Below are 26,652 nucleotides of genomic sequence, written 5' to 3' on the forward strand. Positions count from 1 at the left end.
GTAGGTATATTTTACATATATACCTATATTATATATATATATATTATATATACCTATATTATATATATATATATTATATATAGGTACCGACCAACCGATCGTTTTATTACGTGAGCGCATTCTTCGGTCTTTTCATCGGTTGAATATAATATAATATACATATTATTATCATGTGATATATTAATGATATCCGTATAATAATACACTTGGCGAATCATAGCCATATACTTATGTGTTATACTTATATCACATATATACATAAAACAACCTAACAACAGATAGCACATCATTCTTGGATATAATATAATAACAATAATATATATATATGTACAGTATGTGATGTAGAGACACTGAAGGGTGTCCCGGAGTATCCAATAATATTGCATACCATGGTACACGAGGACTATGTAGCGATAATAGTTCTCAATTTTCCCGGTTGGTATAACATTATTATCTAGATACGTCCAAGTGCACGCGGTCCCACTCGAAGGCCGCACTATTATTTTTGTAACATTGTTTATCGATTGGCAACATATAATTAAGCTATACGATATTTTGCAGACACTTAAAAGGTATAAACTATATGTATAATATATCGATTAAAATCCTGCGTTGTACAGCACATTATTCTATATTATTATATGCAATTGTTTGCGGATCGAAGAGTGGAAACGGGGCGCCGAGCGTAGTCCTTTCAGCCGATGTTTAAATGTTGTGCGTTTGTTTTTTAAGTGTTTAAACGCTCAAAGGGTTTTTCGTGCGCGGCCAAATTAGTTAAACGACTTCCCCACCACCGCCCCGTCGACGACAGGTGCGGGTGTTGCTAACGTCTCGCGTTATTGTCACCGTCCATGCTGCGCCGCGCTAAAGCCGCCCGCGCCCACTCCTTCACTTGGTTGTTTTCCCGTGTACATTATTCTATTTAAATCTATTCAGTCGACCGACGATGTTTCTAACTATTAAAGGTACACAATACGCACTGTATATATAATAAACCAGTTTATAGGTACTATAAAAAAAATTACAAATTATTGTTCCTAAGAGTCGAAATATAAATGCAAACGAATTATAAACAAAAAACGAAACAAATTATGTGATACTCGCGTCACTAGTTATAATCGTCCATTTCGATCTACTAACGCAGGGTTTTATATTTATTAGAAAACAAATGTCAGTTAAGTCGAGAAACGCAAGATATATAATATATTATACGTATATTATGATAGTATAAAAGAGTATAATTTTGAAACTTTAAAAGGACTTACAACTGTTTGACACAACACGATTAGCTTTCGTTAATCAGGTTTAATTTAACTACCAAAGTTAAGGCCATCAACTGATGTTAAATTAATTACAAGATGGTGATTTAACACCAGTTGAAATTAAATTTATAAGCGTTTGAACAGCGCCGCCATCCCTTTTATACATCATGAGTATTATTTTTTTATAATTACTATTCTTTCGAAGTACCTATAGTAATATGAATATAAAAAAAATAAAAATATAGGTATTTATTAATATTTTATTATAAACGCGCGTTACATACGAACCCGATTCATTCAGTTGGAATCAATGTTGACGTTATAATCGCATAATAATATAATTATATTAACATTATAAAGGAATAAGTGTAAAACTCTCAAGAAAAACCGTACATTATTACACATTGTATAATAGTTCATTTTTTCCGGTGTTCCTATATTGTATTAAATACCGTCGTCGCCGGCCAAATAGTTTGCACACAAATGTACAGGTATACACACACACGCACACATCATATATACTCGTATAATTTATTAATTTAATAGCAGAGTACACACACAACAAAACGACTACACACGATCCCCGCACTCACCTCCTCCGCGCATATAGACAGACCCGTCCGACATCTATACTTTTGGTCTCTCTGTCTCTCTCTCCACCGATGATTTTCTTCGCCGACGTTCGCTCTACAATGCGTACACACACACTCGCGCTCGCAAACATATATAAACGCACATATGACGAGTGGTCGCCGAAGGGTAGAAAATGAGGGTTGATAGATGGGCACATAACGTGGTATAACGGCGTATTATATCTGTACATATATATATTATATGAGTTCGGAACTTCGCATCATTCTCTCGTCCGCTGTACCCAGTGCTCGCGCACACACACACTCACACACACCACCTACCCGCCGACCACGTTCCTCGTCCCCACACTAGCATGCGAAAGGGGTAACTCCCACCTACGGGCAACTATTAAAACAATAGACGATTGACGCGGCCATCTTGATTTGAAGATATATCTCCGGGGTTCGGCATCTCATTCCCACACACACACACACGTGGCCCGCACTTTAAAACGGGATTGAATTATTGATCAGCTCTCCCACCCTCGCCCGATCATACCCCGCGACCATTTCCCACCCTCTCCAGCTCTGTGTCGGTGTCTCGCGCGCGCCGTATATATACGATATATAGACGGGGCTTCTAATTACGAAATTTCATATTTCATATCCACCCCTACACCCTCACATCCTAGAGCCTCTACCGTCCGTCGTCGTCATCTCCGCCCGCACACACACACACACACACTACTCGCGCCCCCTCTCATACTCACTCTTTTCGCCTCATCCGCCAGCAACGTACATCCGCTCGACCCCCCGAGATCCTTTACGAAGTCCGTCAAAACCTCACCCTCGTAACGATTGTAAACTCGGTCATGTATATATGTACATATGAATATGTGTACCTCTCTCCTCTGTCGTATCACCTTTGCCGTTGCATAATGTATAATACTCGCAGAAACCGATATTTGCCAATAATTCCAACTCGCTGTCCACCCGTGTATAATATATTACAGTCTCGTAGACCCATAATTTTTATAGCGTCGCACATTTAGTCCGAAGACGGCGACCGACGATTTGTCAATGACGTTAAGCCTCCGAGTGAAATGTAACACTAATTCGTGTAATAACATTATACTCCGATTACGGAATAACGATGTTACTGTGCAGTATACCATCGTTTCACGAAAATAATACCCGTCGCTCAATTAAAAAAATTACGCGTTGTTTCCGGTTGTAAAAATAATAAATATCAATGTTAAAAAAAATAACAATAACAACAACAATTATATTATATCAAACTAAAAGAAAAAGTTTCGTGTTAGCGTATAAATAAAGAAACGTGCAGACGCTTCCCGTGTCAGAAGTTATAATATGCATTTCAACGACTATAATACCTATGTGTAAAGAAGTTCGTACCTCGCGATTGTTGGCCTCGAAAACTTTCGGCGAGCGTGAGTTTCGGGCGAAGAATTCTTTTCTCTCGTTGTGTATGTTATAATATGCGTAAAACGATATAATACAATATAATAATATGTACAACATTAAAAAAACAACCGTGTTTACTGCAATAATTGGGTGTATTGTGCGTCAAGTGCCGACCGCGTGATCCCATCGATAATGTTTTGCTGAATGTGCACCGCACGTTGTGCAGTTCCAATATATATATATATATATATATTATTATTATTATCATATACACGTAAACGTCCGTGTATTAGTTTGTTTGCATAACAACTACTATGCACGAACGCAATGAGATAAAAACATAATATTATAAAGTACGCGACGGATTTACCATAAAATATTATCCCTACGTAAACGGCCCTATTTAAACATAATAATATATGCGCGTTCTATATATATATAATAGCACATACTTTGCCATTGAGTACCTACGTTTTTTTTTTTCTAAGCCCATTGATGTGTGCAAAAAGAAGTACGACCGATACCTGGGTATCTACACTCGGGGATCATTGAATTTATACCGCGGTAGGTCGGGTTGTACATCGAAACGACTGTTTAGTAGAGCGACAACTATGACAATAATATAATACATCTTCTTATTATGGTATATACTCGGCTAATCAAATCGTTTTATTTATACAACTCGTACGCGATGTATTCGTATTTTGTTTTATGGCGCTATATCAATATTATACTGCGGGTACCTATCTATTGCACGGCTTGTAAGCGATAAACGAGTGATATAATAAAATATATATATAGGTACCTATATAACATGGCTGTATATTATATTATTATCTTCGGGCCGCCGCTCTCCTAATCTGCAGTTCTCGCTAGAGATTTATACTCTTCTCGAGATATTTCGCTCCACATAGACATTCGGTAGCAGTACCTCCTATCATACATTAAATAGGTATTATAATTAATTATTATTTATATAACACTATATACGCGCACGTACGATTATATTATTGTCGTACGCTCCGCGGCGATATCGCGTACCTATATACAATATACATATATATATTTATATATATTTACACGCGGTAAGCACCCAACACGTCTATATACTTGCGTATTACATAATAATACAATATAATAATATCATATGATATATATAATAGGCATCGGATAAATATTAATCACCACCGCGTCGTGAACATTACGAAACATGGCGCATGTGAGAAAAAACCGGATGCGCCCAGAAAACGAGCGTTCACGCACACTCACGCTCACTCGTCACACTCGGTCAGCGTGTACACAGGCAATCAATGCATTGGCTGTATGTGTCTATATATTTATATATATATATATATATATACGGGTGTGTGTGTGTGTGTGTGTGTACACTATAGACGCGCAGATGATACATTATATTATGTATAGGTATAATATAATACGTCGCCGTGTTTGATGGACGTACAATAAAAAATTAAAATATAATATTTATATATATATATATATATACGGGTGTGTGTGTGTGTGTGTGTGTGTGTGTGTGTGTGTACACTATAGACGCGCAGATGATACATTATATTATGTATAGGTATAATATAATACGTCGCCGTGTTTGATGGACGTACAATAAAAAATTAAAATATAATAATAATATATAAAGGTCGGAAAAAAAATCGAACTATTACATGGGAGGGAAACTGGTTAAACTGGTTATCGTCGTTTTACCTATACGCTGTGCGTTATATACATGTGTGCGATTATTTCGTCGTGGGTACGCTATCTATCTATCTATATATATATATATATATGAATGCGCATATAATATAATATATTATTCACTTAAGGTTTTGACGGTCATCTATAACACAGAGTTCGAAATTCGCTCCTCCGCCGAACGTCGTCGTGCACTCGCGTGTGTACGTATGTATGCGCTCGCCGCAGTAAATTTGAAAAATGTCTTTTTACCGAAATCCACCCCCTCGTTTTGCACACGCACATACGTCGGATATTATAACGACCCTCGGTTAGGATGTGTGTTTATGTGTGTGTGTGTGTGTGTGTGGAAAAACAATGTACAGTGCTTTACAAACTGACGAAATCCGATCGTCTTTCAGCAGTATGACGTTTGTACCAACGCAACGACAAAACTGTACGTAATATTACAAGTGTTCTACAAAAATATCATTCATATTGTGAGTTTGTTTTTACGCACTGTCGGTAAAACTTTCAAAGCGTTTACGGTCGATTGGGATGTGAGTATATAACTATAATATGTAAGCGTCTATATATACTTGAATTACTTATATAAGTTGCGAATTGATCAGTGTATGTATGCCTATAAATCACGATGATTCGAAAGCGTTGTCTTGAAAATAATTAATCACGGCCTAATGAAAATCGTTTATACTCGTGCCCAATATAATATATAATATTTTTTATAATATAATTATGAGAATTTGAGAGATTATTAAGTGCGGAATTACTCGGGAGATGGAGTTGTTTCAAAGTTTTTCCAACAATTTTGATCGAAACATTTTAGACGAATATTTTCATCTGCGTACATTATAATATTCGTTGTAGCTGCAATACAAAAACAACTTTTCGCCTCGTGATTTAAACATTGTTTTATATTTATTTCGGGACTGTATGAACTTAATAACAACAATAAATTGTTTATTATGTACGGGCAAACTTATAACAAATTATTGACGGACGTGTTTTTTTCTTTACAACCAGTTTTATATATATTATAGTATTACTATTATTGGTTATAATATAATTATTTCGCAATGGGTCCTGTCATTGCCGTCAAGGTTTCCATTGTGATACGCGTCTAAAATAAAACAATTAAATCGTTTCCAAAGGTCACAAACTACCGCCACCGCCGCATATTATTATAATATCGAATGGCGTGTATTATAATAATATTTGTATTCTTGACAAACCATCGGCATAGTGTTTGGTTGATAAAAAACAAAAAAACAGACCCATTACTGTTACGACGTACGTATATGTACAATTCGTACTGCAGTGTATATATAATGTACATTGGTACCTATCTATAAATGTATACGTAAATATTATATAATAATTTTACTATGCTATTGACAAATATTCTAAACTGGCACCCTCTCTTCACCGCCATCACCACCTCCACTACCACCGTCACCACCGTCGTCGTCTGTACACCCCCGTTTCGCAACCGGAAGACGTAATACACAATAAAATCGAATTTCCCTGCCCGCGTTTCGTCACGAATGTGCTTTTGTTGCTCACACACGTACATGCTTAGTATACGTACACACACACGCAAAGGATTGACAGTGGTTGCGAGTTGCGAGGCGGAGGCGTGCAGGAGGTATGAAAGTGGCGGTGAGCAGAGAAGAAAGGTACGGCAAAAGACGGTAGTAGTGGGGGGGGGGGGTTGTCGATGGAAAAGGCGAGGGATATATATCTAAAACTACTTGGCGTATTTTGAATGAGAGCGAATTGATCGGCCCTGTTATGTACATATATATTTATATACGACCGTGAATAGGGATGATGGGTAGAAGAAATATTCGACGGGCGGCAAGAGTGTGATGATCGGTGAGGGTGTGTGTGTGTGTGTGTGTGTGAGCGAGCGTGAGGGATGAATATATGTGTACGGGGAGAAAAGGGTTTAAACTTGCCGTATCTGTCTAATTGTCAGGGCGCTACCGCTCCTTCGCCCTCCGCCGTCTCCCTCGCCGCTATACATGCCTGTCCCTGAAGTAGGGGTGTGCGTGGTGGGCGACGGCCGCGTAAGAGGTGGGAGGGTGATTGGGTGAGAGGCCGCGGGGGAGAGAGGCTTAATCACTCGCCCTGCAGGCTCCGGCGACCGTTATCTTAATGCCTCCGACACCGCCGCCACCGCCACCGACGCCCTTGTCAGCCGTATACATAAGTATATATATGTATACATGTATATATATATACACATATACATAGGTACATACATACGATATGTATACGTGCACGCGTTCGTCAGTCGATTTCCGAATCCCTTCATCGGCACTTGTCGATATAATCAATAATCCGTGTTCCACCACGGTCTCCTTTTGTTTTCTTCCCAGCCGTCCGCTCGTTATTTCTCCCGCGGTGTGCCATCATTATATACATGCATGCATATATTATAATTATAACATGTACACAATAATATACACGGACCAGCTCTCTTCGACTGTCATCCCTCCCCGCCGCCGTCTTTCGTACTGTATACATATAAATCGTAGTGAGTCGTTGTTGCCGTTGTCGTTATATTATTATACAATCAATCAGCAATGTTGACGCATTATTTTCCTGTTTCTTTTTTTCCGAAATCGTATTATGCACGAAAACGCATAGATAAAAGTATTGTGATTCTATATACGAATTTATTTAAATATTTTTATGGTACCGGTATGGCGTCCGGCGGTGGTATTATTTAAAACTATATTTCTTACTCAGAATCGCGTGACAATAATTATTAAAAGGTGTACACTTATATTTTACCCGTCGCTATATATTATGATATAAATTTATTATGCTCGTTATTATGAGTTTATTTAATATAGGAATAATAGGACAAATTGACCAAACATAATATTATAATTCATCGATACCGGTATATATATATTATCATGCATGCAAATATTATGCTCACGTATGCTCTCAGAATATTTTTTTTTCGCCGTGGGTACATATTTATGAACAATGACCGTTTTATGCGACGATATTACATAACATCCGTCACTTTCGGTTCCTTGCACGCATAGAAACCTGGTGGTCTTTGATGTTCTAGTGAAAATTAAAAATTAGCACTCGGCACCGACTTCAAAGTTCAAACGACGGCATTTAAAATCGCCCGATGTCGTATTAATAATATTTATAAATAAATGTTTCTTTTGTTTCTCGAGTAGGTACGTAAAAATAACAACAAAGTAAAAAAAAAAAACGAATTGAAAGGGACCGGGGGGACAACAAAAAAAAAAAAAAATAAATAGGTAATTCAAAGCTAAAACTGCGGCGAGTATCCTAATGGCAAAATCCCAAAATCGAGCCGAAAATTAAAAACCATATCAAACGCTCGCGTGGCACATATTGTTGGACAATAGACAAAAAGGGTGTAAGAATATAGTATTATGTATGCACAGGGTCTTACAAATTTCGTGTGACAAAAATGGTACACATTGGTTCATGCGCGATCCACACAGTTTTTGCGGCACAAAATTTGGGAGACCCTGTACATTTAGGTCCGTTAAACGATCGTGGTCATTTGGCCGAGCGGCTATAACATCATAGAGTGCCAGAGGTTCTCAAGAACGTTCGTTACACATTATGCGAACGGATTTTCACACCCACTCGTCGATCGATTTTTCCCAGCGACGTACATCATATGCATGCATTATGCATATACATACACATACGTACTCGTATTATATTATTATTATTATTATTATTATTATTATTATTATTATCGTCGAGAACGGTCCCTTGCATGCGTAATTATTATTATACACAGTACAAACTACCGCCACCACCACCACCGCCACCACCGCCGCCACCACGTGCAGCGGTTGAAAAGGATATGTCGCCATCGCAGGGTGAATGCGCGGTTGCGGGGGTGAGTGTTCCAGAGACCCTGAGAAAAAGGATCTCATCCGGTGCTAATGAACACCGCGCGCGGAACCCGTCTTCGTCGTCGTCGTAGTCGTCGGGCGGCGGTCTCACGAATTCGGGTTTTTTTTTCGCCATATGGGCGCTCTTGCAATATCATAGGTACCTATATAATAATATTCTGTAATATATTATTACCATACATTCGGTGGCCATATTATATCGCATACGTCAGTGTATTACATCTAACTTGCCAAACACGATATTCTGTTCACCGAAATCGACGAAAAACAGTGCGCCAGACCCACGCGCGCGCACACACACACACACACACACACACACACAACACTCTCACACATGCCGAATTAATAATTACAAGCGTCTTTTTCCTTGACAGACGTTGTTCTCGCGCGCGCTCGCGGAGGACGATGTGCGTACGTATCCGAACGGGACACGGTCGGTTGATCTCGAACAAACGAGCCTGCAGTGTACACACAGGCGCATAACAATAGTATGTGTTGGTTCGCGTTAAAAACGTAATAGATTTTAATGAGGAAAAAACAATGGATGGAAAATAACGACGACGTTTGTGTGTATAGAAAATCTGAAATATCACGAAAATGCGCGCAACGTAACAACAACAATTACAATAATATATAATATAGTAATATTGTTTTATTATTATTATTATTGTTATTATTAACATCATTGTGTATCGTTGTTACATATTATTATTGTACGGTTATCGTCATTATTATATATATTGAAAAAAAAAAAATAATATAATCCCATAGATCTACGACGACCACGACGACGACCGTTATTGCGTTGCACATGGGATCGATAACCGGTATATTATTACAATATATTATTATTACTATTATACGATGGCGATTGTCGATTCCGATAACCGGTTCCTCCTAGCGAACGAACGTGTCGGATTCGGGCGCGGGAGTCGGGTCCGCGCTCGGCTTCGGATATAATATTCTATTATTTTTTTTTCCCCGAAGTAATTAGAGTCTTGCGACGAATGTCCCACGCGACCCTTGCGAAACGGTTCGGGGGTGTTTTGTGTCGGCGTTTGGGGTGCGGACGAAATTAATTGTACTCGCGCACATTATACGCGTATAGTGTATAATACGTACTACACTACTACGTACGAATCGATATGCAAAATAATCATTTTCTTTTGAGGGTGGTCAAACACACGGAGGAGATTTATGCGTGTGCATGTGGGCACGCACACCCCACAGCCGTCGCGAGAGCGCACACCGGAGAGACGCTGAAACGACGTGATTTTTGCTGTCGCGTATTTTACATTATTAATAATATAATGTCGTACGATTTACAATCTAACACAATCGGATCACACGGACGGCCGACGAAATAAATAATATTTGTTTGTATCGTGTGTATTCGTCGTTGTTGTAATATCGTTACGTTAGATTTTATATCTCCGGACCCGCCAAGGTGACCTTGTAGTTTAGACAATTTTCGGATTATATCGACGTTATTATATTAACAGACAAATAGTTATAAAAGCACAGGAAACAGGAAACCGATGATTTTTTGACATCCCAAGATTTATTGCGGTTAGTCAATTGGAACAAATTACGGGCTGACCCGAACAACGACTTCTGTTTCGCTTTAATACGATTTTCCTTTGCGTTTATAATATTCTACCACTACTATTACTGACTACACAGTACACAATATTACTAGTTACTACCTACTACTTTACTTCTACACTATATAGTTAAAACATAAACTACTTCTTCTACTACTACTACTACCACTATGGCACTACTTCTAGCACTACTTCTACCGTCTACTTTTGCCGCCGCCACTGTAGCATATATACACATTCAGACCATCGTCGTGGACCCCCCTCACCCTTCAACCATAACTATTCGTTCGCGTGATGTTTATTCATGTGAGCTGTGTAATAATTTTAGGTTGCTACTTCGGTGTGTGCAGTTGTTGTATATATATATCGATGCAGACGATTCTCTCGTTTTATTTTTTCCTTTCGGTCATTACTCAATATAATAACATTATACATCGAAATACCGGCTAATGAGCCTCATTTGATGCATCCTTTCGGCGGCCATGTTTGATTCTTCTCTATAAAGTTTCGTTGTTTGCTAACGTTTAATTGTCTACGATGTATTCTATGTATACATAATATATATATATATATAGCACACACACACACACACACACATACGTATATATGTATTACCTTCAGTGGTGATATATAATCGGACAAACACTTTTATCTGTTTTTTTTTTTATTCGTTAACGTCATAAAACCTGCAACGATGAATACTGCTACGACGTCCCACCAGTGTTTGTTTGTGTGTGTCTATCTAATTACAAACATTTGTATTCCAATCTTTATTGGCGTTGATACCGACCGCAAACAAGCGTCGGAGAATATTTTCGTACGTGTAATTTATTCGACGAGAAGTATTTCATAATTTTTTAATGTGTATATTTATTGTACACTTAGATATAAACATTTTTTTCTTTTTTATTCCGCTCAAATAAATGCTGTTCAAGAAGGACGGCATACATTATTATTATGTAGGTTATACCTGCAGCGAGTACTGTGTATAGTGGCTGCTCGGGTTTGGACGTTCGTGAAATGGATTTTCAATACGTTTAATGGAAAAAGCGTATGCACGTTGTTTTTACACCCATCGCGTATATTATTTAAGCTCGGTATACGTGGTAAAATAAAAGGGCGAGGAAAAAAAGTGTAATCAATCCTGATGGATACAGACGCGCATAATAATGACTATAATTGTTGAAGAGAAAATCGGAAACGTCTGTCTGTCTGCACGTGGAACTTTTCCTTCATGACTAACACTATGGGACAGACTGGAGGGGGGACCTTTCAGAAAACAGTGCGCACTCGGCTCCCTTTAGTGTATCTCGTTACGGGCCGTTAATATTAAAATAAAAAGAGAATAAGGAATTGTTGTAATAATAATAATGTAATTACTGTAGTTTGATATCGAACACTCGCGCACGTTTTATGATAATTAAAAACATATATACATAAACATTTTATATATTATTATGTATACACAAGGTAAATAGTTCTGTTTCGTGTCTATGTGCCGTAGGCTATCGGTGGCGACAACGGTTTTCAGTAATTAACCGGGACGCTCTTAACGGGTTTTTGATGCAAATTGTATAAACAATAATTTTTTAGGACCCCTCATGCTTATAAACGCCATCTTGGATATCGATTGTGTTTGTTATTATACTCATTTCTACCACCCTCTTTATTTAAATAATTTTTTTTTAGATTTCACAATTGGTGGAGGATGTACGCAGACTACAATCTAGTATCGGTAAACTACAAGATCACACGGCAAAAGAGATCGCCAGACTCGAGGAAGAGTTACATGACAAAAGACAACACATTATGAGACTAGAAGCCAGATTGGACGCTCAGAGAGACTACGAAGAAGTTAAGCGACAGCTATGGTGAGTGACAAAATTTAAGGAATTCGATTGAATAAAATATTACAAGGCACAAGAATCTCGTGACAAAAATCTAAAAGTTGAAAACGTTAATTTTCTGTTCCTGGCACTTTTTCAATTTACACTAATTGTTTAATTTTTGGCATACCGGCCAAATTACACTATTTTTTATGATCCAAGAATATTATTTTCATAATCGTCCATAAGTCTTCTTATTTATTTTTGCATCTAGCAATTTAATATGTTCAACAGGCCAATTCAATTTTAGTGAGTTCCAATTCAATGCAACAAACTAAAAATACGATTTCCGAGACATTGTATTATAATGTAGGTACTATAATATGAATTGTATACAATATATATTTCATATTATATATAGGTACCTACGTTTATATGTTACATAATAAACAGCTTTTGTTCGAGCCAACAAAAATATGATAAATACCTTGTGCCTCGATCTCAATATTTCCTACACATTAATGTTTGTACGTGGGCAATGGTGGTTTTTTTTAGTGATATTTTAGTTCACTAAATAATATTATATAGATGCACTCGAATATTTTCAACTGATAAATACCACTTGTTAATAAGAAATATGCTTCGGTAGTTTTTTTTTATATAAATTAATATCTGACCAAAATATTTTTTGACATCAATGCCGATATTTTATGATCATGTGGATACAAACTAGTTTATTAAAACGAAATCTGGTATGCGAGGATAGGAAAAAATGTCATCGATATTAATTATATGGAACGGAAAGATGGTTATCGATACAGAATCGTCTGTATTTCTAATGTCAGCGGGGAGCCTACATAGTAAATGAGTCATAACGCTAATGAAATATTCGTTTGCTTAGTGATTTTTTACAATAAACTTGAATAACGGTTATAAAAAAAACGATTATTTAATTTGTTTTATATTGTATATTTTAGTGTACTGAAGGCCGTCGAATGTTCAGACGACCGTAATAACAAGTCGCCAAACAACAACAAATCTGAAAATACACAAAGCACATCACCTCAACAACAGAGGTCGTCTTGCAGTCCCGCGCCTGAAATTCAAAGTAAGTGAAACATTGCAATATGATATGATAATAGTCACCCATTAGTAGCAACACATAAAAAAGTAGCATCGCTAAAACGGCCGTCTGTCTGTCTTACAGATGATTTTTCAGTTCCGGTGGCCCCACCCCCTCCCGGGCTACAAAACGTCGAACAGTTTGGCCCGATACTCGGCGAAGAGATCGTGGCCAACTGGCGAAGATCCCTCGAATGCAATAAATATGAACAAAAGAAAGTCTATACTTCTCCAAACCGACATGAAACTACCGGTAAGGAAAAGTCTAGACGTGTTCTTGAAATGAGGGGGAGGAGGCCTCGAGAATTGTTATTATTTTATTGTTAACAAATTTACGGTTCTTAAAAAAATTCTATAAATATTTTTTTATTAATTATTTTTAGATAAGGAAAAGTCACCAGGTCTAGAATCTATCAAAACACCACCTCCGAGCACATCTCCAGCTCCAACTTCGCCGTCTATCATGGTTCAACCAGCGCGATCTGCTAGTAGGTCCGGAACACCATGCAAATCGCCCACAAGTGAATCAAACAGTTCACCGCGACTTAACAATAGTTCTCCTCATAACAATAACAATAATCCATCTCAGTTGAACAACAACAACAACAATATCCCCGCAGGTCTCATAAATGGTCTCTGTGGTCTTAATGTTGGTCTCAACAATAACATTTTAGGACCTGCTGGTGCTTTAGGGTTCGACTTGATAAAGTCGCCTTTTGATCACAGGTCTCCTTATCGATTTGGAGATGGTGATTGTACCATGGTTGGGCGTTTCGGAGAATCACTTATACCGAAAGGTGATCCTATGGAAGCTAGACTTCAAGAAATGCTTAGGTATATACAATTTAATATAATTAAAATTATTTCATTCTGTAATTTACACAATTATTTTATTACCCAACTAATTTTTACATAATTAGAATATTATTAAAACTATTAAAAATTTTTTTTTAGATATAATATGGACAAATATTCTACTCAAAACTTAGATACATTGCACATAGCTCGTCGTGTACGCGAACTACTATCCATTCATAACGTGGGCCAAAGGTTGTTTGCCAAGTATATTCTCGGACTTTCCCAAGGGACCGTCAGTGAATTGTTGTCAAAACCTAAGCCGTGGGACAAGCTGACCGAAAAGGGACGCGATAGCTATAGGAAAATGCATGCATGGGCATGTGACGAGAACGCGGTTATGCTACTCAAGTCGTTGATACCGAAAAAAGGTATGGTGTTCGGAAGCGATTATAGTTAATTTAACCCCGAGAAATTCCATTAATCATGACCATTCAAGTAGGCAAAAACGAGGGGTCAAAAGTCCGAAATCAATTAAGTTCTTGTTTTACGTAGTAGATGAAGTAATCTGGGGGCACTAATTAAAACCGCGAAACCCACCAGAACCCCTCTAAACAATTGTGGTCAATAGGGTCACCGTGAACCCATGGAAATTATCAATGTGAAAAAGGAATAAATCTTTGTCAAGATATATAAACGTATAGTTTTACCATCGGTATAACTAATTCTGACTAATTCTAGTTTGTTGGCCGAGGACAAAAGTCGAGAGGGGGTATAGTGTTTAAGAATAGTATCCCTTTATACTAACTTGTTGGGTATAGGTCATTAGGGTTTATCAAAGAAGGACTCCTTGTACTCATTGATTGCAGGTAAAGATTCTGGCATACCTACGGTAATGGGAAGAACTGAAAACGATGTCACCGATGAAAGGATTGTACATATATTGAACGAAGCAAGTCAAATGATGAAACCAAATCAACAACAAGATGACACTCAAAGCAATGACGAAAGCACTTCACCAAATCAATTAATTGTAAATATTATTTTTATTTTTTTATAATTGATTTATTTGTATTAATTTTAATTATTTTATACAGAATACTTCCCCGTCCAGACAAAGACCTAAGGAAGATATACCACAAGAACAAGTGGCCCGATTGTATCAAGAAGAGCTATCAAAAATCATGGGTAAGCGATTGGAAGACTCTATGAGAAGTGGCGAACAGCCGTTTGCAGGGTGAGTTTAGTTATTATTATCATTAAGATTTTCAAATTAATAATTTTATGATTATTAATATCGAAAAAATGTTTTTAGTTGGCTCTTCCCTCATTTCTTCGGAAATCATACCGGCAACCACGATGATATTCGAACTGCATTGGATGCCTACCACCGAGAATTATCAAAATTACAAAACTGCCCACAGAGCCAATTGTCAGGATTGTTAGCTCTTCAACAACAAGCTGCCGTCGCAGCGATGTCAAACAACAACAATAATAACAATAACAATACCATACAAGGAACTGGTATTGCTCAAGATTTGTCTTTACCAAAAGACAGAAAAGATATTTATCCGTTTGTACAGCGAAAAGATTTTGCTGTTAAAGTAAATGGTACTGAGGTTTCAGACAAAGAGTCTGAAACTGTAGCAGAAGCAATGAAACAGGCCGGAAGTGCTTTTTCGCTTGTACGACCTAAAACTGAACAAAGTGAGTTGTATGGAAAATTTAAATATGGCATAACAAAAAAATACATGTGTAATAAAAAAATAATATATCATAAATAGTTTTTATACATTCAGTATACATACAGTATAATACCACCTATGTATAAATTATGTACCCTATACTACAATGTATATTTATGTTTGTTTTTGTTCAAATTAGGTGGTACATCTTCTGTAGGAAGCTCGGCTAGCTCACCATTAGGTAACACTATTTTACCTCCCGAAGACTTTGGTCAATCAGCTGCAGTCAGTCCACTTCAAAGAATGGCTTCAATTACAAATGCTTTAATTTCTCAACCCGCTACTCCACATCATCATTCTCCTTCGCAGAGACCTCTGAAAGCTGTATTGCCTCCAATCACTCAACAACAATTTGATCAATTCAACAATTTGAATACTGAAGAAATTGTGAGGAAAGTCAAAGAGCAACTAAGTCAATTTTCAATCAGTCAGAGACTGTTTGGAGAATCTGTATTGGGTCTTTCTCAAGGAAGTGTGTCCGATCTCTTGGCTAGACCAAAACCATGGCATATGTTGACTCAAAAAGGAAGAGAACCCTTCATAAGAATGAAAATGTTTTTGGAAGATGATAAAGCTGTGCATAAACTAGTTGCTTCTCAATACAAAATAGCACCAGAAAAGCTTATGCGAACTGGAGGATATGGGGGATCAAGTCGTAAGTATATTATCATTTAGAACTACCAAAAAAAACACTAATTGAATATTTTAATACATTTTTTAGTACCCATGTATTAATATTTTTATTTTTCATTTATAGCTATGAACCAGAACTTAGTAAAATCAACTCACACTTTTGGTGGTAAAATGACCCCATCACCTCTCGATCTCTTAAAAGTTAGTGCAGATGTGGATCGCCAAACACCGCATCATCATATACTTACCTCAATGTGCAACACATCTACAACAATGTCAGAAGACTCTGATATGGCGTCTTCACTACAGTCACCGAGCAACCATCATATTCAACTTCAGTCTCCAGGTGGACATCACCACGCAACTTCATCTACTGCTTCATCATTAATGTCGACTGGAAGTCAACTGGCATCGATGATGGTCACTGAAAATAAACTTAAAGCAAGCCCAATACCAAACAATGGAATTCCGCAAAACCTGATGTTACAACATGTGGCTGCAGCTTTCCAAAATTCTGGAACACGTCACCCACCAGCTGTTGTACCTTCAGTCTACGAGATGGCTGCTCTAACGCAAGATCTCGACACACAGACTATAACCACTAAAATCAAAGAAGCACTCCTTGCTAATAATATTGGACAAAAAGTAAATATTTTTGTTTTTAATTAATAAATAGTACTTTTTACTAACTGCATATATTTTTTAAGATTTTCGGTGAAGCTGTACTGGGACTCTCTCAAGGATCAGTCAGTGAATTGCTATCAAAACCTAAGCCATGGCATATGCTGAGCATTAAGGGACGTGAACCATTCATTCGGATGCAACTTTGGCTATCTGATCAACACAATGTAGAAAGATTGCAAGCTATTAAAAGTGAACGCAGAGAGATGAACAAAAGAAGACGAGGATCTGGCCAACAAGATAATGGAAGTGATACATCCTCAAACGACACTTCAGATTTTTATCACAGTGGCACTAGTAGTCCTCCATCCGCCGCAAAAAAACAACGAGTAAGAATTATATAAATACTAAACAACCATTTTATGGTTCTAATCGTTGATTTTAGAATTTTTCGGAAATTTAATATGGCCATTATAATAACACATTTTTTTTTCAGGTTCTGTTTTCCGATGAACAAAAAGAAGCATTGAAATTAGCATTTGCCCTGGATCAATACCCGAGTGTCGGTACCATTGAGTTTCTTGCATCGGAGTTAAATTTAGCGACTAGGACAATAACGAACTGGTTCCACAACCATAGAATGAGGATCAAGCAACAATCGCCTCACTCTGATTCACAGCAACAACAATCACAAACTGGTCCTGGATTCGACCCAATTCAGTTTAGGATTCTCTTGAGCCATCGACTTGGTTTCGGTGGCTTACCAATTCCGTTCAACGCAGGAAACCCTTATTTACAACACGGCGCCGATTTGTCTTCCTTCATACCAATGTTGACTTCTTCCTCTTCGGCCACGGTGGACGAACAAATGTCCGGTTTAGACTTAAGCGTAAAACACGAAGTAGACACTGACTTTGATGATGAAGACAGTCGGTCGGAAGAATCGGAGCCTCGAGAAGAAATCCCGGCCGTACCCGTAGTCGGAAGTTCTCGCCGAAAACCAGCTGCTCCACAATGGGTCAACCCAGATTGGTTGCAATCAGAACAGAAGCAACAGCAGCAATCCGAAGTAATAATAAATGGCGTTTGTGTAATGCAAGCGGCCGATGGCTGCACCGAAAGAAGAAGGTCGGAGACCATTCGAGTGGAACCGTCGGATGTCCACGACGAAGACAAGTCTGGTAGATCCACACCATCGGAAGCCAGTTCCTTAAAACAAGAATCAGATGGCGAACACGAACAGGAAGCTATCAGTGTTAAGGAAGAGAAATCGTGGAACAACGAATTTTAGAGATTAGGCCAACGAAATGTTACCACAACCTGCGTGAGTAACAGATTATGACATAGTTAATTTTTTTATAACGTTTTGTATACACCGTTTGTAAATAGTTATTATACATATACATATATTATTATAAAAATCATATACTATATTATATATATATATAAATATAAAGAATGTGCAATTTTTTAGACTTAAATACGCATCCCAAAAATTGTTTGATTTGTATCACTTGTGAGTGATAATATTTTTTTTGTGATTATATAGTTTCTTTATTATAACTTACTATTTTGTTTAAATTTAATGTTAGTGTGAAAAACAACCTTCAACTAAAACAGTTTAAAACAACTAGAAAGACTGTCACATCTTTAAGTACAGCGTCAACAATTTCTTAGTTCCATGATGTAAACAATTTTTTCTAGTCTATCACGGTCTCTAGTCTTGGGAAAGTTTTTCACTTATAAAAAAAAAATATCTTATATTATATAATGCAATAATTATAATATTCGAACCGAAAACCATTGGGAACTATTTGAGACCTGTTAAAATAAGACTTATAGTGTTATTCGAAGGGTTGAGAAACCAAGCGGATCAACCCGATTTATTTCATTTAACTAATAGTTCTAGATAATAAGAGACTAATATCTGTAAAAAAAAATCGGGAGGAATTACGTTTTGAAGGTATAAGATAAGATGTCAAATACTTTTTATGTTAGAATATACACTTCGAATAGACGTAACGATACGGTCCGTTTGGTTTCTAAGCCTTTTATTTATTATTATTATTATTATTATTATTATTATTATTATCATTATTATTATTATTATGATTATTATTATGATTATTAGTGTAAATGAGTACCTATTCTACTATAATTTTGTAATTTTTAAATATATTTATTTGTATAATATCGTGTAGTTTTAACGAAATCGTACACTAGATAAGTAGGTTTGGTAATGTTCTGCGACTGTTGTTGAGTTATTGTCGTTGTCACCGCCGATGCGACTGGTAATGTGTCGCTTCATACTAGCATACGCATTATACACCATACTGAGATTTTTTCTAGTGGGTACACCGCGATTTTATGGTATGTATGTGACAAGTCTGCTGGATAACGATGACTCAATGACGGACATAGAACCGTAATGAATGTACAAAGATAAGCCTACCTAATTGCACCAAAAATAATATGTATAAAAAAAACCAACTGTTTAGTGTAAATACTTTACATTTTTTAAACTATTCTATTAAGTTTCACTCGCTTATTATTGTTGTACCTTAGGCAGTTGATTTTTTTTTGTGGAATCAAATCAAAAACTTTTTCAAAAATAATAAATATTGTTATTTTTTTCTTCGTTCTGATATTAATTTGTTTGTTCGATATTTTTATTATTATTTTTTAAACTTCTACTTATAATTATTTTTTTATAAGTAAGACTATTTGGTGTTGACTACAATATTATGAACGATATAATTGTTAATTTATTTTCATTGGTTTAGTTAAGAAAATTTCCACGTGACATCTCACCGTCTGTCCTTTTTTAAGAAAACAATAAATAAATACAATTATTATAATCAATATCTCGTTAGTATTAATCGATAATTACCTAGTAAAATATTATTTATTGATATATACAAACATATTTATTTTGTATATAGATACGAATTGCTCTTACGATTTAAGGATTCATATCATTCGATTGTTCTCGTGAATAGTAATGTGTAAAAATGATTTTAAAAAAAATTGATTTTATTAAAAATAACAATAAAACAAAATTATTTGAAATTGTTCTTTTTTTATTATCTTTGTTGTTGACAATATGTTGTAATAATATTTAAATAACAAACGAGCAAACAAAAAAATTAAATATTACACGCAAGTACATGATGATGGGACCACGCCGATAACGACTGTTTCGTTGGAGCAGTTTGTCGAACACTGCGGGCGAGTCCACGAAAGACTCACGAAGAAGTCGTGGTTTGCATTCCCATGGGCATTCCCGATCCCATTCCCATCCACGAAAACAGTAAACAGTTCGGCTGGTAAAACACCGGCTGCGGTGGTGGTTGATAGAAAAACCTGCACCAGCCCTGGCACCTGAAAATCGTATTATTAATATTGTTACGCCCACGACAGCCGATCGACGTAACATAATTCAATGACGTTTCAATTTTTGTTTATTATACGCATCAATTATTGCACAAGTGCCGCCGATAAATTGATTTTTACCGATCGGAACGGCGCGGTGGCGACACAATATTTTCGAGGCTATAATTAAGTGCCTATAACGACACAAGGGTAACGGGTTGACACCGTTGTACTTGCTTACCAGTTCGGGTACATAATGACCGTTTGCGAGGTGTACGTCGTGGTCGTCGGTGCCGGCCTAGGGGCTGGTGTTGTGGTTTTCGGCTTTTTCGTGGTCGTCGGAGCTTGTGTGGCTGAAATCGTGAAAACAGAATGGCGTTAATTTGTGTGTACGGAATTATCATGGATGTATTCATAAGTTGTCGATGGGAAAATCTTAGGAAGGAAATGTGAAAAACGACAGTAAATTCAAAGTGGGATCATCTCACAACTTTAAAAGTCTCTATAAATTATAATACAATAATAAAATATAATGTACCAATATTGAACGGTAAACACTTTTTAAATATTAAATGTGAATTTATGTTGATCGTTGTGTTCGCGTATATTCAGCGACGTAGACATGAATTTTCATTTTCATTATTTCTAAGATAAAATGCCCCCCAGCACTAGTAGTGTGTATAAAAATAAAGGCCATAGGGGGATCCATCCTTAATATGCCCACCCCCGTGAATACGCCCATGCGTCTATAGCATAATAATATTATAATTTAATTTGGAAAAATTAGCAGTAAGAACGATTTAAATGTTTAAATGTATATACTTTTTAAGAAATGTTAAAAAAAGAACCTTTCATTATTAAAAATATGTTTGGACTACTTTGGATAACGTTTGGTTACCTAAGACAAAATCATATGAATTTTCTACTGAAGGTGAAGTACCGAAATTGTTTACTACATTAAAATTATTACTTTAAAAGTTCTCTGATTTTAGATTCTCTTTATCGATTATATAGTTTTGGGGTCGCAAAAGTTTTTTTTTTGAAATCAAAAATAATTATCATTCATAAAAGCATAAACGCCATAAACCATAATATGAAAGACTTCATACATAATTATGTCATAATATTTTAAAAATATTTGAATCACACGTTGGCTTACTGCAAGTATATTAAGTATATAAGTAAGTATATTATTATATTTTATTTCATTGTCGTGTAAAATACGTATTTCACTGAATTCTGATTTAAATTGATATTATTGACGATGAAAATCAGCACACGTTTTTTCTTGGATTTCATTTAATATGGTTTGTATGCATTTTAAATTTTTTTGAATTTTTTTACATTAGTTTGGTTTTCGTTTACACATCTGGTACCTACCATTTATTAGCATGGCCGGATATGGCCATCGGGAAATCGGGATTTTCCCGTTAGGCCCTCAACAATATTACACTCAGGGGCCTCAATCCCAAAAAAATTGTAAAAAAAATAATAATAATATAAAAGTAAATTTTTATAATACTAGATTGCACCCTGTTACCCTGTTGGCTGTACAGTATTAATGCGTATCTGTAATATTTGTATACTCCATTTGGGCCTAGGGGTTTCAGTATAAAATCGTCGATACCCTTATAAATACATATGTATTTTGTTGTATGTACTTTTGTGCTTAAACTAAATAATATATAAAATGTAAATATAAATAAATATAACCGATGTCCGAATAACAAAAATAAACAACCATAATAATAATTAATTTTATTGATTAGTGAGAGTATCTACGATCTACGTTTATATGTATATCTTTGTATCGTAATAAATTCAATTTGTTCTATTTTTAAACAATGCACATTAATATGAATGTCTAAAATATCGTTTTATCTTGCATCAACATTAATAAACAGTATAAACTATAAAGTAAGGACAATAATATCATTTACCTATTCTTATTTCTTACTCTATGCCCTATTGTATTATTTTCAATGTATATCAGGTGTTATTATTTTTATTTTACTTTACCTATTTGCTATTATGACAGTGGTTTCGATAATTGTGTTTTAATTTATTAAAAAATATACATGATAATTATTAATCATTAAATAATGCAATTTCGAAAGTGGGGCTTCAAAAAGAAAAAGAATGGATCCAGATTTTTTTAATAAATGTGCCAACGATAAAACTCATAAGAAGTTAAATTTTTTTTGTATACAATATATAGGCGGCAGGTATATGTGGCCCTAATATATATATCCCGGTAAAAAAAATACCTATCCGCCCATGTCGATTAGTATATTAAAATTATTGTAAGGCTTACTAGTCGTCACTGGCTGTTGCTGTACTTGTTGTTGCTGAAATACTTGTAACTGCATCGGTTGGCATGTCAAGTCACATCCGAATGGCGGGAAAAACGGGAACGGTAGTTGGATGCCGGACATGCCGTTCATGTTGAATGTCATGTTACCGATACCTGTAGGAATGGTTCTGTTACCACTACCTGTTTTATTACCACTGCTACCTGATGAGTTATCCTTTTTATCATCTTTATCGTCTTTATCGTCTTTATCTTGGCATATCTAAAACGATTACACCTGAATCAGCGGCCGCGTCACTAGCATCCGTTACATATTATTATACGTCTAGCAGTAAAATTATTTTAGCTGATATTTTATTCTTCAGTGTTGCAGCGCATTAAAATTATATATCGATTGATTTCAAACCATAAGAAATGTATATTAGATCGTTGGGTGTGCGGATCGCTATTTTATCTTTTTTCTATTATATAAAGCAACTCACAGCATCAGACACATAAATAATATCTATTTGTAAAATATGCAGTGAATATAAGAAAATCAATATGAACGTGATAAGTACCATTAGGTTCTAGTTTTTGGTTACTGTCAGTTATTAGATTCTTACCGTCCCTATGATAAAACAACCTGTCTAAAAAATAGTTTAGAAAAAAAAGAAATACACTTTAGAATCTAGTTGCATCGAGTCACATAGTACTCATATAGCTGGATCTAGTAAAAAGCATATAGTATTATAATATTAAACTAATCGAACGCCCGTCTAGACAAGACAAGTAAGGGCTTTATAAGCGTGAAACACAATTTAAGAAATATTTTTAATGTGAAAAAATGAGTGTATACTTACAGTTTGACTTATGAATAATATGGCTAAAAGCCACGCGGCGGACGTCACTTTGGAATGCATGGCGATGAATAATATGATTTAACAACTGTACACAACGCTCTTCAGTTTTATACCCAAAACATTGGTATGTAGTGACATTGAGTGAAATGGAGGCTACTGCTTTTCCCCGGTTTTACAGTGATTTATAAGTCCCACTCCGATGCCATTGTTATATAAGGTTTATTGGCTCTTATTGACGCGGAATTTGTGTATGGGATATAGACCTTTAAGGTCAGAGATTTTAATTCATTAATTTCAAGGTAGATACGCGCGAACAATGCGAAATCATGTATTGTTTTAAAATTAACGAAATCTGTTGTTGTCCGGCCGTCTAATGGTCTAGAGTAAAAAAATCCCGTGTATTGTATACGCGCGTCCAAAACTGATTTGGCACCTATTTAAACACGTCAAATTAACGATGATATAAAAATAATATACAGAATTATACTTTTATAAGTGCATTATTTTTTATACTTGCAAATCATCACTTTGACGCAAACCTATAATATAAGTCAATGTGCATATTATAAACAATGCATTAATATTGATCATAGAGCATCATCACCATGCACGCTCATTGCCCAATCCGCTTTTTTCAATAATGCAGTTATTTTGCAATCTATAAAAATGATTTTTAGAATTTTTAAATATACTCAAAGACAGTATTTTCGAACGTTTATTATAATTTTGTAATATTTAAGCCATTTAAGAAGTGTCCTGTGGTGATATAAACTTCTGCTTTTTGAATGACAACGGTGGTTTCTACATTATTTACTAAGGGATAATTATGGGGCCACAATGAATTGAAAATTATAGTTATTAATTTTAATCTATCAACATTTGATAATTTGTAAAAATGGTTCAATCATATGCTAAATATTAGATTCAATATTTCATTTTATGTTTTTAAAATGATCAAACTATCTACAAAATAGTTTATACTAAAAGAAAGCGGTGGTTCACTTGAAAAATTAAAGTTTGTATCGCCACGGTGGAGTATGCTGGACACAATTAAGTGGTACGAAAAATCTCAAGTATCTATTCGAAAATATGGTATTTATGTAAACATTTACATATCCAAAAGTATAAAAAAATGTTTTGAATAACTGCATTATTAAATAAAATGGATGATACGGTAAACGGGGTAGCCCGGGGAACCATCCTATGTACATTCTACATATTATATAGCTGTGTATAGATTTTTGAAAGTATGACAAACTAATTTTATAAATTATTTATGTGTTATTTACTTATTTGACACTTTGACAGTGTTATTTTTGAACAAAATTGTTGAACAAATAAATAAATAAAGAATGAGGACGGTCACGAGTCCTATCTATAGAATAGATACGCATCAATATGCAATTAAGCATACATTTAGTTATTACTTGCATAGGTTTACAGGTATACCATTTTTTTTAATATGTCTGTAAATAATATTATATTATATTCAATGAAGTAATATGTTAATGTGCCTCTTCAGAGACAAAATGCTGACAAAAACACCTGCTGTCATCATTAAACAGTCGGGAGGTTAGTCCATCAGTCTTAGTAAAAATATCACAGGATAAAATATCCGAATAATATTAATCACTTAAATGTTCATAATTTAATTATTTACTAGTGTGGAATAGTCACCGATCATTTATTTGAATCATTATTTTATTGTTGAAGATATTCTGTGTACATGATCTTGTTGTAAATTGACCATATTAGAAATAAAATGATACTATTTTTTTTATTTTCTCGGGATATTCGTTCGATTTAATATTGTACTTTAATTATCATTTTTATTCCACACGCTGTAAGAGGTAAAGAATGTGACCGACAAAACAACATAATAATATATAATAAATAATAATTATTTACCATATTATTTTATAACGTGCCGATTCACTAAGCAGAATACTAGCTTTGGTTATTATGAATTATAATACTCAATGTTTGATACAGTCAAACATAATATAATGACCGTCAACGAATTCAGTAACCTTGGGCATTCAGTCTTTTTTTATCGCAACAATAATGCACTTTAACGACGATTTTTGTATTATTTTTTGTACTATTTACAGATGCGAGATGCGTAACAAATGCCTTCAAAGTTTGAACTTCAAACACTTTAACCTATAAACCAAGCATGATTCACACGGTAAAATGGAACTTGCGCAAAATAGGCACAAAAACTGATTTTAAAAACATTAAATGAATTCGAAAATTGGGCCAAATTCTAAATTTCAGGTGTAACCAATCGACAATCTTGTCACTAAATGTATAGTCAAGACATGGAACTACGATGGCAAAATGAACCATCGGCGAACCCGGCTGACCGCGCTTTGTCAGAGTTGGACGATTTGTCCTGAGATCCTCAAACGTCATCAGCATCAAGTCGGTCACGGAAGACAGCTCGACCAGTGGCGCGTCGCCGGCAGGAGTACCATCTGCCTTGGGTGGACCAGCAAGACCACGATGATACGCCAGTGGTTTCGAAGAGTTCGACAGCAGATCCACGAACACTTGGCGCATCACTTCCGTTTCTGACAGTACATTCATCTCAAGCGATGCAAAGCTATTTGCAGACATGATGATTTTTTGCTAATTATGCAGTACAAGGGTAAATTACGAAAGTGAAATAAGTTGTACAGACAGTAAATAATATATCAAATAATTAGATGTGCTCAGTGCGACAAGCAGATAGGTTATGACGTATACAAATTATATAAAACACTTATCGTGTTCCATAGCAACAAAATTATTTGTTGTTTCTGCACTCCGGATATAAATATTAACTTATTGATAATTGATTATTATTTAAAATATTAATCTTAAAATTTTAAAAAATTGTCCTAA

General features: G+C 35.6%; 2 protein-coding genes across 6 annotated transcripts in view; one reads left to right on the forward strand and one right to left on the reverse strand.

The window, feature by feature from the left end:
* LOC111040158 (homeobox protein cut) overlaps nucleotides 1-20,105 on the forward strand; it is a 37,286-nt gene extending 17,181 nt beyond the window's left edge. For 2 of the 5 annotated variants that reach the window (XM_022323916.1, XM_022323917.1), the window contains exons 4-15: nucleotides 12,189-12,370; nucleotides 13,303-13,433; nucleotides 13,533-13,700; nucleotides 13,831-14,281; nucleotides 14,402-14,673; nucleotides 15,112-15,275; nucleotides 15,340-15,479; nucleotides 15,558-15,949; nucleotides 16,127-16,642; nucleotides 16,745-17,265; nucleotides 17,328-17,630; nucleotides 17,738-18,532. In XM_022323916.1, the coding sequence (XP_022179608.1) occupies nucleotides 12,189-12,370; nucleotides 13,303-13,433; nucleotides 13,533-13,700; nucleotides 13,831-14,281; nucleotides 14,402-14,673; nucleotides 15,112-15,275; nucleotides 15,340-15,479; nucleotides 15,558-15,949; nucleotides 16,127-16,642; nucleotides 16,745-17,265; nucleotides 17,328-17,630; nucleotides 17,738-18,532 (4,035 nt within the window). Of the gene's footprint in view, nucleotides 1-12,188; nucleotides 12,371-13,302; nucleotides 13,434-13,532; nucleotides 13,701-13,830; nucleotides 14,282-14,401; nucleotides 14,674-15,111; nucleotides 15,276-15,339; nucleotides 15,480-15,557; nucleotides 15,950-16,126; nucleotides 16,643-16,744; nucleotides 17,266-17,327; nucleotides 17,631-17,737 lie in introns of all 5 variants that reach the window. The other 3 variants (XM_022323918.1, XM_022323919.1, XM_022323920.1) reach the window with 3 other exon arrangements.
* Nucleotides 20,106-20,308: 203 nt separating this feature from the next.
* On the reverse strand, nucleotides 20,309-23,922 carry LOC111040159. Its single transcript, XM_022323921.1, has 4 exons — nucleotides 23,767-23,922; nucleotides 22,928-23,186; nucleotides 20,855-20,966; nucleotides 20,309-20,622 (listed from the first exon to the last, which is right to left on the reverse strand). The coding sequence occupies exons 1-4, from the start codon at nucleotides 23,824-23,826 to the stop codon at nucleotides 20,487-20,489; spliced, it is 567 nt and encodes a 188-aa protein (XP_022179613.1). The 5' UTR covers nucleotides 23,827-23,922; the 3' UTR covers nucleotides 20,309-20,486.
* Nucleotides 23,923-26,652: the final 2,730 nt, after the last annotated feature.

Source organism: Myzus persicae, unplaced genomic scaffold, assembly GCF_001856785.1.
Source record: "Myzus persicae strain clone G006 unplaced genomic scaffold, MPER_G0061.0, whole genome shotgun sequence".
NCBI lineage: Eukaryota > Metazoa > Arthropoda > Insecta > Hemiptera > Aphididae > Myzus > Myzus persicae.